The sequence below is a fragment of the Channa argus genome, chromosome 16 (genome assembly GCF_033026475.1).
Source record: "Channa argus isolate prfri chromosome 16, Channa argus male v1.0, whole genome shotgun sequence".
Lineage (NCBI taxonomy): Eukaryota > Metazoa > Chordata > Actinopteri > Anabantiformes > Channidae > Channa > Channa argus.
In genome coordinates, this window is record NC_090212.1 from 4,913,359 (window position 1) to 4,931,737 (window position 18,379).

At 38.7% G+C, this 18,379-nt stretch overlaps 1 protein-coding gene across 15 annotated transcripts in view; it reads right to left on the minus strand.

The window, feature by feature from the left end:
• Positions 1-18,379, minus strand: part of ralgapa1 (Ral GTPase activating protein catalytic subunit alpha 1) — a 60,400-nt gene that overhangs the window by 24,343 nt on the left and 17,678 nt on the right. For all 15 annotated transcript variants that reach the window (XM_067480698.1, XM_067480700.1, XM_067480699.1 and 12 more), the window contains 22 exons: positions 18,121-18,303; positions 17,658-17,828; positions 17,359-17,552; positions 17,174-17,272; positions 16,806-16,961; positions 16,058-16,186; positions 15,753-15,878; positions 14,784-14,842; positions 13,803-13,911; positions 12,278-12,388; positions 11,958-12,026; positions 11,695-11,832; positions 11,331-11,514; positions 9,471-9,589; positions 9,195-9,314; positions 8,364-9,000; positions 7,881-7,996; positions 7,107-7,231; positions 4,270-4,341; positions 3,934-4,057; positions 3,510-3,665; positions 980-1,138 (listed from right to left, as the gene is read on the minus strand). In XM_067480698.1, the coding sequence (XP_067336799.1) occupies positions 980-1,138; positions 3,510-3,665; positions 3,934-4,057; positions 4,270-4,341; positions 7,107-7,231; positions 7,881-7,996; positions 8,364-9,000; positions 9,195-9,314; positions 9,471-9,589; positions 11,331-11,514; positions 11,695-11,832; positions 11,958-12,026; positions 12,278-12,388; positions 13,803-13,911; positions 14,784-14,842; positions 15,753-15,878; positions 16,058-16,186; positions 16,806-16,961; positions 17,174-17,272; positions 17,359-17,552; positions 17,658-17,828; positions 18,121-18,303 (3,356 nt within the window). The remainder of the gene's footprint in view (positions 1-979; positions 1,139-3,509; positions 3,666-3,933; positions 4,058-4,269; positions 4,342-7,106; positions 7,232-7,880; positions 7,997-8,363; positions 9,001-9,194; positions 9,315-9,470; positions 9,590-11,330; positions 11,515-11,694; positions 11,833-11,957; positions 12,027-12,277; positions 12,389-13,802; positions 13,912-14,783; positions 14,843-15,752; positions 15,879-16,057; positions 16,187-16,805; positions 16,962-17,173; positions 17,273-17,358; positions 17,553-17,657; positions 17,829-18,120; positions 18,304-18,379) is intronic.

Consider the following 18,379-nt stretch of genomic DNA (forward strand, 5'->3'; position numbering starts at 1 on the left):
CAGAATTTTATTGTGTTAGTTCTTGTTTGAAATAGAGTTATGATATTAGTCCTGTGGTATTAATGTCTGTGTGTTTTAGACTGATACATTAACCAGAGCAGAAAGACTCGGGGCAAGACTCTCTCTAGGATTGTTAGTCAGTCTGGATGCATATCTATGTTGTCTAGTAGGAAACATAAAATTAAGTATTAAGTACCAAAACACTGCGTATATTTCTGTCCTATTCCCATTTTATAGACTCTATGAATGCATACAGTATACAATAGAGCTTTTTCATGTCTAAAGTTGCAACAAAACATATTTCATATTAATGTTACTTAAGGCTTATCCTGGAACTTGTAAAATGTGAATCTAAAATTATTTTTCACCAAATGCTTAGATTTTTAAAATTATTTTTGACATTAATCAAAAAACAATTTGAAAATAATCCACAAAATTATTTGATGATAAACGTTAGTTTGCTATAGCCCTAATACAATCCCGGTAACTCTACCAAAATGTGACATAATGCTTTTTTAGACTCTGTGGATTTTCTCCTCTGTGCGTTACACATAGTGATGATAACTGGCTTTTGAGCAGACTATCAGAAATAATATGTCTTACTCACACAACAGGACTAAAAGTCTACAGCAAAGTGTGTGGCTTTGTAAACCTGTCCTTCAGTACATTAATGCTATGAGCTAAATGCTAACTGGCTCAATGTGATAATGCTGACATATATAATTATACTGCTGGTAGAGCTGGGCGATATGGACAAAAGTTTTTTATCTAAAATGTTTGGAATTTTCTGGATGATTTACGATTTGTGAGGTAACATGACTAACTTTCATAACAAAATTTGAATTAATCCAATTAATATATGGCCAGGCCCTAAGTGGTAGGCTAGAGGGGGACTGGGCTGAGTTCAAAAGTCCCTGCACTTTCAGTGGCATTTTTCCCAGTAACACCAAATTATCAAAACACTGAACACTGTAATTACCTCTGGTTTTTTGAGAATATGGATAGAGTACATGTGATTTTTTATTGGGTAGATGACGATTAACACATCTCCAAACTCAGTGGGGATGATTCCTCGACGGTAGTCTCTGGAGTGCTCCGACCAGACAATGTGGACTTCGTCATTACCCAGGTGTCTCAGCTGAAGGGGTAGGATAGGAGTGGAAGGGGAAGACATATTAAAAGTAGAACAACATATTGTTCTGGATAGCCAAGCATAAACACCATAAATGTCCACACACACACACACAGTCTTACACAAAGTGCTAGATAGGCTGTATCCATCATAAACCCAAGGCTTTGGATTTTGTGTGTACCTGGAATAAGTGGCCCTGGGGTGATGGAGTGAGTGTGTGAAGATGGAAAGTGGATGCAAAGACAGAGTGAAGCTTCAAGAAAGATGGAGTATGAGCTGGAAGACAGATGGCTCTGTGGTTCACATTCACTTAGTGGGCTACAGTCAGGGCTGGTGACAGCTCTGTTATTAACCTTGATACCTGCTAAAACACGCGCGCGCGCACACACACACACACACACACACACACACACTCTGTCTTGGTCTCTGTCTCTCTCTCCAGTAGTCTGAAGTGTCACACACCTTTAGATGGCTGTCGATCTTGGCCTTGGCCCTCAAACTGACTAAAGACCTATCCTTTTAAATGTGTTTTTACAGTTGTGCATTTTGTCTTCTGCAAAGGTTTGTAGAGAGAGAGCTATATTGTGTGTTCATACTGAGCAGTGATTTGTTAAATTTCTGTCCACACAGAGTCTCAACTCCTATCCAAGCCTAAGGTTTAATTAATTAATATGGAAAATCTGTTGCCTTATTCATCATGTTTGAAAGTGACTTCACCCACTTGCCATAGTGACACTACTTGAATTTACCTGACTGCATTGAGTTATAGGCCTAATTAACCTGATCTTTTTTGAGTGGTGCTATATTAAGTTGACATATTAAACAAAGTTGGTGTGGGACATGTATTTATCAAGTTCTATTTAAAATAAATCTCTCAGAGGTAATTTCATCTGACTGTGCTTACAAATCAAAGTGTCAGGAAGACACACAACTCACAGAGTCACAGAGAACTGAAGGGCTCTGCCATTATCACATTGGGAGTGTGAGAATTATGAGCTTTGAAGCAGTATTTTTGGATGTCAGAACAATTAGGTGACAGTCTAATAAGGCAAAGTGGAGTCTTACTGTCTGAGCTATATTGTTATTTTAAAAATATTTCAATGAAGAGGATAGTGATGTCATTTCTGATGGCAAAATCTATTGGTATAATGCTGCTTTAATCCTTTTAATCATGTTTCATGCACATGTGGTATGAGAGGCACCAGAACACACACTGCAGATTGAGAATTGGACTAATGCCCCGGGATGGACTTAGATTCACACAGGGGTACTGTGTCTGTGTGTGTGTGTGTGTGTGTGTGTGTGCGTGGTAAATGTCTGCCAGTATGGACATGTGTATGTCTGACAGTTTAACCTCTTTGTAGACATGTTTGTCAAACTGTAAGCATTTGTAAGCCTGTGTGTGTTCCATCACATGCATTTTTATAAGCGTGTGTTTGTGCCCCTATGTGCAGCAGTAACACAAATTTATAGCCATGTGGTTATTTGTGTAGACTGATGTGAATGAAGCCGCCAGTGGATGTGTGTTTGTGTCAAGTTTACCAGCTTTATAGTCTGCGTGCATGTGAGTGTGTATGTGAGTATGCGTGTTGAATGAGGCCATCAGCTGATCAGGGAGACGGATGGTATTGGAGCAGGCGCTGATAATCCAATCAGGAGCCTGCAGCGACGTGATAGGCCGAGAAACAGGAAGTATGATCTGATTAAAGGGACATTATGGCCATGTGCAGTGCGCCCAGTGCCTGGGGGTTGACAGGTGTGCACATACACATACACACATTAAACCTGCCTGCCTAGACGTTGATACAAGCTCACACCATGTACAAACACAGATGTGATTGCTACTAAGAATTATTGGAAACAATGGTGTGCTGTTGAAACGTGGACAGCAACACCTTGTGGGTGTGTGTCTAGCAACCTATGCTCATTTGCCATGCCACTGATTCTCAGACAAAGAGAGGACTGGGAAAGAGGAAAAGGGGGAGGATGGGGAGAATACAGGAGGAGAGGCTTTCTCATTTACTCTCACTGCAAATATTTCCTCTTTGCCCTCATTAAATAAAAGTAGCGATATTAGAACAAGATCAAAAGCTCTCTACCCACAGCATTACTACAAGATATTCTCTCTATTCACACACGCATTACTGTGGAAATAGGACAGTGAATAAACAGATGGATCAGCTTGAAGAAAAGAAGGCAGGTTTCCATCAAACTGCCATTCAAAATGCAACGGGGTCTGCATGTGTTCTTCAAATCACCAAGCAACACACAGGTAATTAGCTGCCCCTACTTTATTTGGACACAGGACAGTGAACACAATACTCCTATTCACAGTCCTATATGAAAGGTTACTGGTCCAGCAGGTGGTGTGTGTTACCTTTTTGGTGAGGTTGTGGTCCTGGTCGTGGGGCATGCGGGTGGAGACGTGGTAGATAACCTCTGTAGTAGAAGTGGCGTAGTAAGGTGTGGTCTGTCCTGTACTGCGATTCCTCTGAAGACCTCCCATGAAACCACAGTGAGTGGTGAGGTCAACCTGAGTGAAACACACACCATGACTGGTAGCATTTAATCACATTACTACCTTTAATACAATTATAAAACTTAAATCAATTTGAAACATTTTTGTTTTTGCAATTCTTGGAATTTTGAGCCAGGTACGCATCCGGAGAATCATATGCACTCATATATTTTATAGAGGAATTTTGGAGGGAATAATGTAAAGGCAAATGTATATTTTAAACGTACTTGTATGAGGAAAAGTGTCATCACATGTACATATATCTAAATAAATGTGTTCATACTTCCCAGCCCAGTCCAGAAACAAAGTCTTCATATGCCTGGCTTCCTGCTGTGTTGGTTAATATAGAGTGTTTGTCTTCTTGGCCTTCAGCCACATAAAATACTGCTATTTTATGGGTCTCGCGGCTAGAAGAGAATGAAGGACAACAATGATGAACCAAGTCACATCCTTACCAAACATTTTGTTGTAGGACTTCCTCACTGGTCCTTCACTAGTTACCGTAAGAGTTGCCAAAATAGAAACAAACCCCGTAATTAAATAAAAAATGTTTTTACCTAACTAAAATCTAAATAAAATGTACAGGAGGAAATAGAAGAGTAGAAGAACTTTTTCTTACCACTGTCGTGAGTCCAGGTTCTTCAGCTCTCTCAGTAACTTTTCATTCTTCCTCAACAAATGAAAGTTACTCCTGTAAAAGACAGATATATGCAGAGGTTAGGAATCGTTATCCAATGTTATGGTCAAATCTGCCTCTGTAACACTATCTGTGGTCTCTCCTAATTGGCTGGTTGCCTGTTTTTGTCACTGTTTCCAGGAAACAAATGATGACCAAGCCTGAGCCAACTAACAGGGATTCTGTTGAAAAAAAAAAAAGTCTTAGATAAAATTGCCATTCTGCCCTCAACAATCTATAAAGACAAAGTGAAAGCACGACTTTAAAAATCTGTACAAATTTATCAACAACCAAAACATAGAATGTGGCCAAATTTTGAAAATGTAGCACGTTGCTACTAAATGTGAGTAACTTTTTGGAGTAAAGCAGATTATCCCATATCCTGTTAAAAGCTCATAACTTGACAGATGTCTCTTTTTACATTTCACAGATGGAAAAACAAGAGTATTTAGAGATTCTTTCCCAGGATCCCTGTACGAGAGTGTGATGTTGTCATGTATTTGTTTGGCACACAGTACAGCGTTTCAGTTTACGCTCGTCATTCTTGTCAAAAGCAAAAATTATTAAGACATGTACAACTGAAGTTGTCAGATGAAGCAAAAAGAATGATGTAATATAGCTCACATTTTAACTGTTCTGACCACATGGCACAACCAAAGGCATGTAGGAATTATGGTTTTCATACTGATGATAAGAAGCAAGAATTGTTTAAATATGTGGATAGTTGTGTGCATTACTATGTAAACTAAATGAAAATGATGGCTGTAAATTTTGGAAAGTTACAGAAATCAGAGGATCTCAGTGACTGTTCTGTCATTCACAGCACTTCTGTTTCCAAATATGGCCCCAACTCTGGCCTACAAATACAGATGACTGCGCGACATTACTGTCTCATAAATGAGCAAATACGACAACCTCTGATGCTGAAGACAACTAGTATCATTATCACTTTCAGGGTCCTATTAGAAAAAGTATAAGGACCTTGTTTTTAATGAAAACAAAAGCCTTTCATTCAGACCAGAGGCCTCTCAAAATGTCCCAGGGACCAGCCCCAAACCCTCTGTACTGCCAATATAAATCCAAGATTCAAGCAGCGAAGGCTGAAGTGGACTGATAATGACACGTCGTTCTTTTCACTATTAGAGGGAGGAAAAAAAGAGAACAAGCTGGAGATAAAGAGAGAGGCAGCAATTTGCTCTTTATTAAAGTGATACTTGGTAATGGCCTCATTCTCTGCTCTCAAAGACTCCATTTACACCCTGGATTATAGGGAAAAGCATAAAAGGGGACACACGCACGCATGCACACACGTGTGACTGTCAGTATCTTAGTGTCTGTAATGTCCCATATGAATACCTGGAGAGACATAAGGGGACAATAACAGATGATTAGACAATCGCTTATCTTTCTTACTTGGCTTTCTGTAGTCTTATGTATGTGTGCGTTTGTGCACGCTACTTTTCAGATTTTTCATTTTTTTTCTCATTTTTTTTATTTATTTCTTTTTGTTTTTATTCTCTCTCTCCACCAACACATGCTTTTTTCCATCCTCTTTTCTGATTTGCTACATCTCTCTCCCTCGATCATTCTCTTCTTCAACTAGTGCCTTTTATTCTAACTCCAAATGGGTTGAGTTTGATCAATAGAGTACTATACTCATTATCACACTCTTACATACACATGCATACACACACACAGTGTGTTAAGAAGTCTATTGTGCAGGCTGAATATAGATGGTGTAATTCCCTGCATAAAGTATAAAAAGGGATGAGTGTCCATTAGCTGGCCAGACACATTTAAAGTGATACCTTGACATTGTGTATTTTAGCTTAGAGTCATTGAGAAGATGAAATGCTGTGCTGTGTGAATGGAAAAAAGTGGCATCTAATTAACAAAAAATACTTTGTTGAATTGGAATTTTCTGTCTCATTTGCATTCACCAAGCATTTAGTTTGTTCTGTGGGGGACAAAAATTAATAAAAGAAATGTCCTAAGGCGACATGAAAAACAGCATCAGCCACAGCATTAATCAAGCTTAGAAAACTCAACCAATTTCTTTCAACCCAGGTATAACATGTAAAAAACCAGTGTTTTCAGATTTATCAATTTTAGTTTTCTATATGTTTTAAAAACTTAAAGGACCAGTTCAAAATGTTTCAAGTGTCTTACAACAACACTGAGAGATCATTCCTACCCTTCATACTGGCCACCGAGAGATTTCTCCGTCGAGCCCTTTCAATTGAAGTAACGGGAGCCAAAATTTATGGTCCTTGTTTTGTGCAAAAAAGTGTTTAAATGTTTATCTAAAAGCTAAATGGCTTGAGGAATATAAGTTTAATAAATCAAGTGGATATATTTTACTCCTTCTGTGCGTCTGCCTTGACAATTTCTCCCAGTTCAGTTGCAGTGAGAGAAAAGAAAAAAAGAAAGAAAAAACTTTTTATAAACATGACGCAACAATGGAGAAGATGTCCACTTAATGTTACTAACTTGGAGAACTGTCTAGTGTTTTCAAAATATACATATTTACACAAATCGAACGCATTGACCCCAGTCACAGCATTTCTGGAGGGATTTCTTGCGGGTTCATATAGACAGCAGGAAGGAGTTAATGAAGGTAAAATCTGTCTCAGTTTCCAGATAGAAACCTGACTGTTGATGGGAAAAAAATGTGAAACTGTGCTTTAAAAATTTCATAAATTTCTACATAATATTGGTTGTCCTCAAGAAGATAAAGAACAAGCATCTGAATCACTTTTATCCTGGATTTCCAGTCTCACCTCTTCTCCCAGGAGTTGAGTCCCAGTATGTTGATTAGTAGTCTGCAGTAGTAGAAGGCTGACTGTGGTGTCTGGGTCTCTGGTTCAGTCTGCTGCACTGCCCTCATGTTTAACTCCTCACCTCTCTGAAACGAACGAAGATAAACAGAAACACCACATACCACATGAGTATAAAATAACGACAACTGAGAGACAATGCCTCACAGATTATTTTGGCATTAAAGATTGTAACATAAATTCGAAATTATAACGAATCAAATGATGCTCACTATGCAACTGTGTAGTTCTTAGTTGTTATCACTTTAGACATTTTTTTGTCTAGTGTCTCAGTAGGAAAAGCATGGGGGTTAATAATAATGACTCCATTGAACTCTCTCCCAAGTGAGTCATGACAGTGAGCCAGATCAACAATACCAGGCCCTTGAAAACTAAAGTAGCTATCAGAAAGTAACATTTTATTATTTACACTCTTGCTTTTCCTACTATGTTAAAAGTGTTTTCTGTGATAAACACTAATCATAATGAAACAAGTATTAACTTTTGCAACATTAAAAAAGGGCAGAAAGCACAAAATTACTCTTAAGAACGTAGTAATGTATAAATGATACTATCCGCTACTATAAGAGTATTCTGCTAAAAGTTAAAGTAATACTAGCCAAACAGTGTTTGTACTGCACTTGTGTGGGACCAGTAATTTAACATCAACTTCATTAAAGGACAAAGAAACAAATGTAAACAAAGTACTGTAATCATATAAACATGTACACTACATACATGAAGGATGAAGTCTCTCTCAGCGGCACTCTGCTTTAGGATGGCATTGATCACATCGTTCTCCTGCTTCTCTGAGACACAGGCTGGAGGAGGGGCTGGGATGTTCAGCGGCATGCCTGGTGGGACCAATCAGGATTTACTGTTAGCTTTGTTGCGCGTTGTCACAAACTGTGTTAAGTCAAGACACAATGATTTGATTCAGGTTTCTCTCAACAACTTGAGCTTAATGAGCTGCTGGACACATAAAAATTATATCCATCTTCTGGCTTTTATTGAATGATATTCTGAATCAGAGGCACACATGCTTTTCTAATTTACAGTTGCTTCTTAGTATAGTATAAGCAGAAACAACTGACAGCTTTGAACAGATACAAACCTACTGTTATCAGTTAACTTGTTTTATTCATTTAACACTGAATAACCATGACAAAAATTCAAAACTCAGAAACACCAGGTGCAAAGTGTGTGTGTGTGTGTGTGTACCTGCTCTCTGTAGACACTCAGGACTTGAGTATCCCAGATACTGCAGCATTTCGTCCAGCGCGTCATCACCTTCTCTAAGTGAATCCCATGCTGGCACTGCCTCCCGACACACACGTTTAGCTAATGGCGGAGCCAGAAGCTGTTCTAAGCCCAACTCCTCTTGATTCCCCTCCCCATCCAATTTATGCTCTATATTCCCCTCCTGCTTCTCTTCTTCATCTCCTTCTCCTACTCCACCCATTCTTGGATCTACCTTCTCCTCCTCACTGAAGGTACTCTCCTCCCTATTCTCCTCCGCTCCTCTCTGAAATTCATCACCCTCCATCCCTCTTCCTCCCACCTCTGGCTGCCTCTCGTCTGGCCCCTCTTCCTCACCATCTTCTCTCCTCATTCCCATATTTTGGGGTGGCCCTCCTGGTGGACTGCGTAAATCAAGATTCACAATGTGAGGTGACTGTGCTTGTGTTATAAGTGTGTGTGCCGGGCTGTTTGGGGAACATGGCGGTGGCCCGTAAAGCACAGCAGAGTCCCAGGAATGTTTTCCAGCCACATCTCGAATGATAACACGAACACAAGTTGGAGTAGAAGACAAACCAGCTGTCATTCCACCTCCTGGTACACCAGACTCTGACTGAATCTGGGAAGCGGCAGAAGAGCAGAGGCACTGGTTGAATATTCAACTTTTGAAAAAGCTCCAGTTAGTCTGCTACAGCGTTAATACAAAAATCCATTAGTCATCAATAATGCTATTTTAACTTTGTCAGCAAAACCTGTGCTCAGCATTTAATAAATCCAAAATCTGTCAAGTTAACTCCTTTCAGTTGACATTACCTGGAGGACTGAGAGCAGTGTAGTGCCGTTGAGAACGAGGAAATGTAGGTTTGGTGAATGGAAAAGCTCTGGTCCAAGATCTGCACTTTCACAAAATGGGTTGTCTTGGTTTTCACACACCTAAAAAGATGGGATATAATGGATAAAAAGAATTTTATTCTCCTCAGGATAAAAAACGGATCATTACCATATCCATTTCATTATACTAGTGCCACTGTTAATACTAAACACACACACACACACACACACACACACACACACACACAGGCACAGTACCTGACTAGATAGAGTCGCAGGCCCTCCACACATGGGATAATGTCCAAGATGATTGACAAGGTGGGTGATAACTGTTCTTGCTGCAATGGAAACCAGACCCTGCTGAATACGACTAGGAACTGCAGAAAGAGGACATGTGTTACTACAATAATACAGTAAGAAGAAATACATTTTTGTACCAAATATTTCTATGTTACTAAATTTAGTGGACTGAAAGTTGTAATTGTTTTTAGTATCTGTCATTTAGGCTCCAATTTACCGAAACACTACTGGAAGATGTACAAACACACATTCAGCTTGTACATAGTTTGCTCCATGTTGAGAAGGAGCCAATGCCATCACATACTGTGCGGCCAGCAGATCCCGGCTAATCAACATCACTACACACACACACACGCGCACACACATGCATTCACACACACAGAGGTCGTTAATGACAGGGCTGTGTGTAGAATACAAATATGCAGCAGCTGCCTAAACTTCAGAAGTGCACTTCTTCCAAAGAAGAGAAGAGAAGAATGGTCTATGAGGGTGCTCCAGTCATTAGACTAGTCACCGTGGCCATGTCCTGGTGGTGCACAGCAGGGGATAATACACACTCTCACACGGATGCAGAGAGGCTTTAGTGGTTGTCAGTGATTTGAAGAAAAACTTATGGACTTTATATAGGATGTACTGGCAGTGGTCTTGCATGTAGGGTTAAGTCGAACACAATTTAACAGAGCACAATTTTCAAATTGCAAGAATACTGAAGGACCTTGATGATGGTTTGCATCCTGCCAATGGTAGTTAAAAAAATAATAATTATATACCAAATACTTTGTGTGTAGTAGGAAGCAGGAGTGGGGGATGGAGATAAAGAAGTTGTGGAAATGGAGAGCACTGAAAGGAAAAAAGACTAAAAGCAGATGAAAAACCAAATGGTTGACTGAATAAAGTCTTTTGTCCTGGTGATGTTTTCTAGTGCATATGTGTTCTGTTTACACAAATGAGCAAATTGACTGAGGAAATTGATCATCGTATGTATATCATATTTAAAATAAAGCTTGTTTGCAGCAAATAAAAAAATTGCATATTGCAATATTGCTTTTAAACAAAAATTCTTTCCCCTATCATTTATCTATACTTGCATTATGAATTATCTGTAAAATAAAAGTAAGAATATATGCTCACAGGCACGGTGGTAAGAGAATAATAAGGGTTTTGCATGCATACACAAAAATATTTGGTAAATTCTATGTTAGGGTAAAATAAAACATAGTGAATATTAGTAAGATGTATTTATTGCACGCAAATAATTTGTCATGTATGTCTCTCTGGGGGCCTGAATTATAAGCCTTCTGAGATGTTCCTATTCTAAAAAGGCTGTTTATGCTGATGGAATATACAACACAATATTGCTGCCAGTTATGAAAGACAATTTTTAACTGTGCTATTTTCATAAATATTGCTTTAAAAAAACGATAATAAAAATATGTTTTTTAAATTTTCCATTTAAAACTTAATTTTAAATTTATGGGGACAATTAACCGGTGCATTTAAGAACAGCAATGGACAAATCATACGGCCTTTAGTAAGTCAACAATGGCTGTCTCTTTGCAACGGCTGATTCTCATTCTTCAAGTAAAAAAAGGGAGGGGAGTCGATGTAGGACAGGAACTGAAATTTGGGCACAACACTAACACGAACGACTCTCTGATCCCTTGTACCTTTGTCCCCATCCCAAGATGTTAAAAACAAACAGATTGGTCATGAACGTAACATCACTAGATAAAAATATTTTTTTCCCTCTTGTGCAAGCATGGCGGGGGTCTCGTTGATGATGATCATGATGGCAAAATGATGGTCACAGCATATCACCTTCAGTGACAGGCTGTAGTTTGCTGGAGCGTTCTGAGTCTGGGCTGTGAAGTGGTTCTGGTTCTCTGAGGTTCTCTAACAGCAGAAACGGGTCATAGTCTGGACTCCACAGGTCCGACAGCTGGAGTGGGTAATACTTTGGACTGTTGAAAGACTGTGCTCCATACACACAACCATGCAATACCTAGATAGAGTTTAAAAGAAATGATTCTGTTTTAGACTGGAGTCCATATTGAGCTTTACTGCACCAAGTCTCATATTTCATTATTCTCAATATAAATCTATAGATTCTTTGGTGAACTACTGTGAACCAGTCTCGTAATTTCAATACTAGTTAGGCTGTTTATGACACAAACACACTTACTTTATAAATACAGCTGAGCAGAGTCTTGGTAGGCTGGTCCTTCTCTGGTGGGCTTCGTGTTTGAACAGGCTGAAGGAGAGTCTTTGGAGGCAGAGCCATCACCCAGTCCAACAAACACAACAGGAGGGAAACTACAAGCTGCAACACAGGTATAGCAATAAGACCTAACGATACAGGGTTATTTTCTAAGAAAATTAGTAATATAGTGAGAAGATCTGAATTTTGAGTGTGTGTGTTTGTGTGTGCGCTTGAGTGTGTTTTACCCTCTTATCAAGTTCATGAGGTGATGACTCAGTAGTAGGCAGCAAGAATGTAATGGTGGCAATCAAAATCTGAGAAAAATAAAATAATCTATGTTAAAACTGAAACTACTATTTAATAAATATAAGTAATGTTAAAGGAAAATAATTTTAATAAAGTAACGAGTCTTGAAATGTATTCCAGATCTTCTAAAGCCTTAATTTTGCACATTATGACTGAATCCATCATCAAGTTTGGTTAAGCAGATAGTGAGTTCATTAATATTAAATTACTCCAGCGTTTGGAAATGTTAATATGTGTTGAGAAGTTGTTAATGTCCCACCTCTACGATCTTCTTTGGAGTGTCAGGGGGGAACTTCTGAAGATGATCCACGTAACTGATAAGGAGGTGAAGGATGTCTGATGCCACCATCGCAACATTCTTATTGGGGTACTGGAAAGATGAAAAACACATTATTTATGTTAGTTCAGTTTTAGTTGGTTATGTCATAGCCAAACAGGGTGTTTAGGCATAGAAAGACCTGTCTTTTTACTGTAAAATGAAACAAATAAGAAAAATAAAAAATATAAGTAAAATAAGTTTGCTTTTTAAATACTGTTTTTGAACTACAGAAAAATTGCAAGAGAGAGAATTTACATTCTTTTAATGAGGTCCACCACCAGCAAAACAAAAATGCTTCTAGATGAAATTAAAAGAGGATGCGGAGGACACAAAGAAGTGGCTTTGCATGGAAATATGATAATCCGTCAAGGTTTGTGTCTTGTGTCTGGCTAAGCATACTGGCTGCCGGTTTGAAGGCAAGAGATTCAAAAGTGGACAAGGTGTGTGTCTGTGTGGCTTGCAGCATTCCCTCTGGATTAGTCCCCTATCTGAAGAAGTACCAAACATATTGACAGTCCAGGGTTCGCTCCCAGGAGTAAGTGAATGCAAGTGTGTGTTGTTGTAGTGGCCTAGCAGGACATTGGCTGCCGATACACAAGCTGGGGATTCCAAGGTGGAAAAGGTATGTGTGTGTGACCATCTCTAGCCACTTGGCTTTAGATGAGACAGTGAATGTTGGACAGTATTATTCTGATGCACAGGCCTCCCAGTCTAGTGGTCTGAAACAGACAATACCAAGTGAGGCAATTTCACCGAGACAAACAATCATTTCCAACATCTTTAATCAGACACTGCCTGCTTGCAGCCCGCCATCTTTAATGCAACCTAAATATTCAGGATACAATTACTATTCCGACATGCTTAAATGTACCATCCAAGTGTTTTAATCCTTGGCTCTATGCTTTTAAACAACAGTAGGCTTTTACATTTTTAAAACAGGGCTGTGCAATTAATTGAAATTTTAATTGCTTTGGCTTCTCCTGTTGTCTCACACTTTAAATCTACCGCACCAGTTTTCTTTACAGCAGTGCACTTTAGCCGCAGCCTAAAAGCCTAATAAATGCACAGAGTTTCCAAAGACTATCTTCAATCTTATCACTGTAAAAACATTTGGTTATGATTTTTGCCATATTCAAGCAGACATATGTTTAAATATTCAACTTTAATATCTATATAATTCATTTATAATTATAGTATAAATAAAATGTATAAATCACTCCGGTGGATAAGCAATATTCATAAGGAATTAATATGCAGACATAGGAGAAGCAGATGTTTAAATGCTGCTGTGGTGCCTGTTTGTTTAAGTGTTATTTTGCTGTTAGATACTGAAGAGACAGCAGTGGTCAGCTGGGACAAATTGTAAAAACTGGCAAAAGGCAAAAGGCTGTATGAAATCATTTAATCTTGCTGGGTTGGCATGCGACCTTTATATGGTTATATGTCATAAGAGTTTTTAACTGACCTTCAGAGTAACGCAGATTACATTGAGAGCATCTTTAATCTGTGGATGATGAGTCTCGTGGGCCAACTCTTCACACAGCCAGATCCCCAGACTGCACAGAGCCACGCGCCTAATAAAACAATTACAATAAATAAGCCATGAAGACACACTGCTGTTGAACACATACATAAATAAATAAAAATATATAAACAAATTATTTTACTATAATTCATAAACACAGAATTTTCACACACATGTAAAATACAACAATTTCCAGAAAGTCCAAAAATCCAATAAACTGTCTAATATTAGCACATGATTACAACTGCATTTCATTTTTATACACTTATCAGCCACAACATTAGTACTGGTGGTCTTAATGTCATGGAGGACAAGGGTAAGCATGGCCACTCTGAGCAGTTTGCAGCTACACAGCCACCTGGACAGCAAAATGTAACACACTGAATGCAGAGTTAGTAGAAGTACGCAAACTGAGTACTCAAGTTAAAGTGCAGGTATTGGCCTAATAAACTCATTAAAGTAAATGTACTGAGTAGATTATCAGCATTAGCATTTTACTTAAGGTACAAAAGTAAAAGTACTCCACTAATAAAACATTGTATTTTAAACAATACTGATTCTGGTAATTATGGCACTTTATGTGCTGACAGGTGGTTAACCCATAGTGACATATCAGCATTTATTAGTTTTTAATATTTTTATGAAAACCATATCCTATTTTTATGTTAAAGCACCAGCTTATAGTAATGTTGTGAGTGATCGATGTAAATCGTAATTTCATTAATTTTATTTTGTCTATACTCAAATATGTAAGTGTGGGTGAACTAAATATTAGAAATAATGTTTAACATCAACATCAACCACACAACATCACCACAAGCTCTGAACTCAGAAATGAAAGCAGAATTGAGTAAACTATTGTCGTACAAACTTCACAAAGACAGCACTGGCATAGCACAATTTCACACACAGTGATGTTACCTAGCAGGAGCAGAGGGTTCATCTCTGGCAGAAGTCAGGATGGTTTTAATGATGTGCTCCTAAAACAAACAAAGCACACAAACTAATGCAATTAATGCAAACTATAAAAGATTGTTATGTGCTATGATGATACTGTGTATGTAAGCTCTTATTCCGGTTGTAAACAAAAACTTGAATTCTCCTCAAGGTCATAATAATTACACTAAATGATTGTTGCAACACTGACTGTTAGATGAAAGGAAAATGATTTAAAGCACTACAAGGTCTTTATAAACTGTATGTTATACACATACAAGCTGTACTACATAAGGACACATACAGTCACAGTGTACACACATCAACACACCTACTGATCCAGTTCCTGTGGTTAATGACTGCTTAGTGATTCACAACAAGTTGCTGCTTTATAAGAAGCCAGTGAGCAGACCTGAGCTGCTGCCACGCATGGCATTAACTGTTTATACAACAACAAGAACATTACTCCCATAGCTCTGGACTGTTATAAGAATGGCTGATGAGGCATTAACCTATTAGTTTGGTTCTGACACACCCTACAGCGAGCAGAAACCTTACAAGGCTTAGACCTGCTGTAAACAGGGGGTAGATAAACGTTTCACCCTGTGCTATGGTAAATTACATTAATCATACAATCTAACTGTTCTCAACACTTATGGGTGCAAAAACAACCGTCAGTAACAAAACTGAGTAATGATGTAATTGGCTGTTTAAACTAAGAAACAGCTACACAGAAAAAAGTTGCTATTATTGCTATAGTATTCCTCTCCTCTTTTCTTTCCACTCTTTGCTTCTTAACATATTATAACAAAGAATAATGCTTTTCAAAAGTAGTGAAGCAGTCCTAGATAAAAGTAACAGGCATCTTCAAGACTGAGGTCTTGTTTAAAAAGTATTAAGTTATAGACCATCCGAACCATCAATCAACCCCAAACTAACATTGCTCCCATTCACCTTGATGTCAGTGAACTTGGTAAGCACCATGTCAGCTGTGGTGGGATGCAGGGCTGGAAGCTCCCCATAGAAGTTGGGGAAACACACCAAAGATCCAAGGAGGATCTGGGCCTCTACTCTTGGAGCCTGCAAAAAAAGAGAGGGAGGGAGAGAGATGACAAAACAAAAGAGAAAATAGAGGAATTGCAAAAGAAAAAGAAACTAACTACCAAAAAAAGAACAACACACACACACACACTTTATATCAGCCTGTACTGTGTAAGTGTGGCTGCCCTAAACAGCTGCATTGTTTCTATGTATCTTACATTGAGTGATGTACAGGTAGTAACTCTAGAAGCTGCAATGATGAAGTCCAGGACAAGCATGGTGGCTCCAGGTAGGCCAATACTGAAAAACCTGGGACTACAGTGCTTGATAATGGTATTCACAATGTCCTGCAAAAACAAACAAACAATTTTTTTTTTAAAATTTAACACATTTTACAGTTGCATCAGCTTCCTGTGCCATACAATATTCAATTAAATTCTTTCGTTAGCATTGAAAGTTTTGCGTGGCCTCACTCGATCTGATCACTTATTATACTCTCAACCACATGCTGTGGTTTACTTCAGCTGCTTTGCCTCTGATGCTGGAGTCTACACTCAAAACAATGGGCGGATGAGCTTTTTGTAATACGGTGCTGAGGCTCTGAACTGAGTTCTATTACAGTTTTAGACAGTTTCAAAAGACATGCACCACTGATAATGCACCATTGAGCTGATTTTTGACAGATTTTTATATTGAAATACATTTTAGTTTTATTATTTCTTTAAAAGTTGATCTGTTTCTATAAACTTGTTTTTATTTCAGTTTAGTTTTAATATTATAGTAATTTCTTAAGCAATCTTTGGTGTTTTGAAAGACCCAAATAAAAATTATTATTATTATTATTATTATTATTTCAACATACACCTATGGTTACATCATTCACAGCTGGAGAACAAAAAAAAGCTTAATCCTTTCATATGCCTTAAAACATTATTGCAACTTATACATGACTGGTCATCTGATTACCTGATCTTGGTGCAGCAGTCCTTGGTGCATGATGTTGTAGAAGTGTGTAAGAAAGTCTGTGTTTGGGGAAACATCTTGTCGTCTTTTCATGATACTGCAGATCAGTTTGTAAGCATGAAGCTTTCCCTGCTTGTAATGCTCTGTAAGCATGGTGGCCTGCAGGGAGGAAATATGTGTATGAATATGTGTATGCACAAACATAACATATATGCAATTAAGTTAATATATTAGATGGCTTTATGGAGATCTCTGTGTATCACATGCTGAATTGTTATTTAGCAAACATATGCGTTTTAGTTCATATCTATACTATGATGCCACCGTAGAGAGTCTCAGATGTCCTACAGTAATGACTCAGTCACACCTACCTTAAAAAGCCAGGGGGTGAGGATTCTCAGGGGTGGGATCAGAATGGGGGGAGGGGGGGACGACTGGTTGTCGAGAGAAATTCCCAAATTATCTCTTATCTGAAAATAGAAGTTGACTTTTTTTAGGATTACAATCTTGATACAAAGTGTTTAGTCATATATTAACTGTTTGCATCAGCACTAACCTTGGCCAAGTTTTGCCACAGTTCACACAGGTAGTCAAAGACCTGAGCATGGATCTCTGGGTCTTTGATGCTATTAACATCCCCCAGGATACCCAGCATCCTCCTCCACATTACCGTAGCAACATCTGCATGCCATCCAGTTAGAGAACCACCCGCCATCACACTGCAGTCCTCGCTGGGGAACTCACTGGTTTCTACAATCAATCAATGAATGATTCAGTGACTCCTGCCTAATATTCACAGATAAGACCTTAGCAGGAAAAAACTTAAATCATTTTGTTTTAGTGTTTGTGTATTACCCAGATCATCAGGGGTCTGTAGGACAGAGTTGTGGAGCTTCTGGTCCAGTTGTAAATGTGTGTGTGTGTGGGAGTGTGTGTGATCGGAGTGCTCTGCTGTCAATGTAGCAGGGGAGGGTGTCTGGGACCGAGAGCCTCCGAGGGAATGCATTGGAGATGCACTCTCAGAACCTAGACAAGAAGGCACACACATGACAACACAAGAATAACAAGGCTGAAGAACCAGATTTCCTTTGTTTGTTTCTATTGCTTTTTGTGAAATTATAAATGAGCTTTTTATAGTGACTTTTAAGTAATTATTTTGTCACATGTCAGCAGATGACTTGAAACCTATCCACCAAATCAAATTGCTGAGGCCTAAGAGATTAACATATTTTTAGGAACCAGGCTGTGGATGGTTTCTGCCTACACAAATCTACAGAACTACAGCTAGAGAGTTATTAATGGTGTATATAGTACATACCAGTAACAGTGACGGTATGGCTGAGGCTACTTGTCTCTGAATCGATGTGAAGTGTTGTCAGACTGGCGACTTCATGTTCCTCACAAGCCACGCCCCCACCAAGGCTGTCCTGGTCCAATGAACTGCCTCGACCTCCTCCGGATCCAGCTCCTCCTCCACAAGCTTCTGAGCTAAAAGTGAAATCTGCAAATTCCCACAGATAAGTCAACAGATAAGGCTTGCTATATTTACATAGCGATCTCATAAACCCCTTAAAATT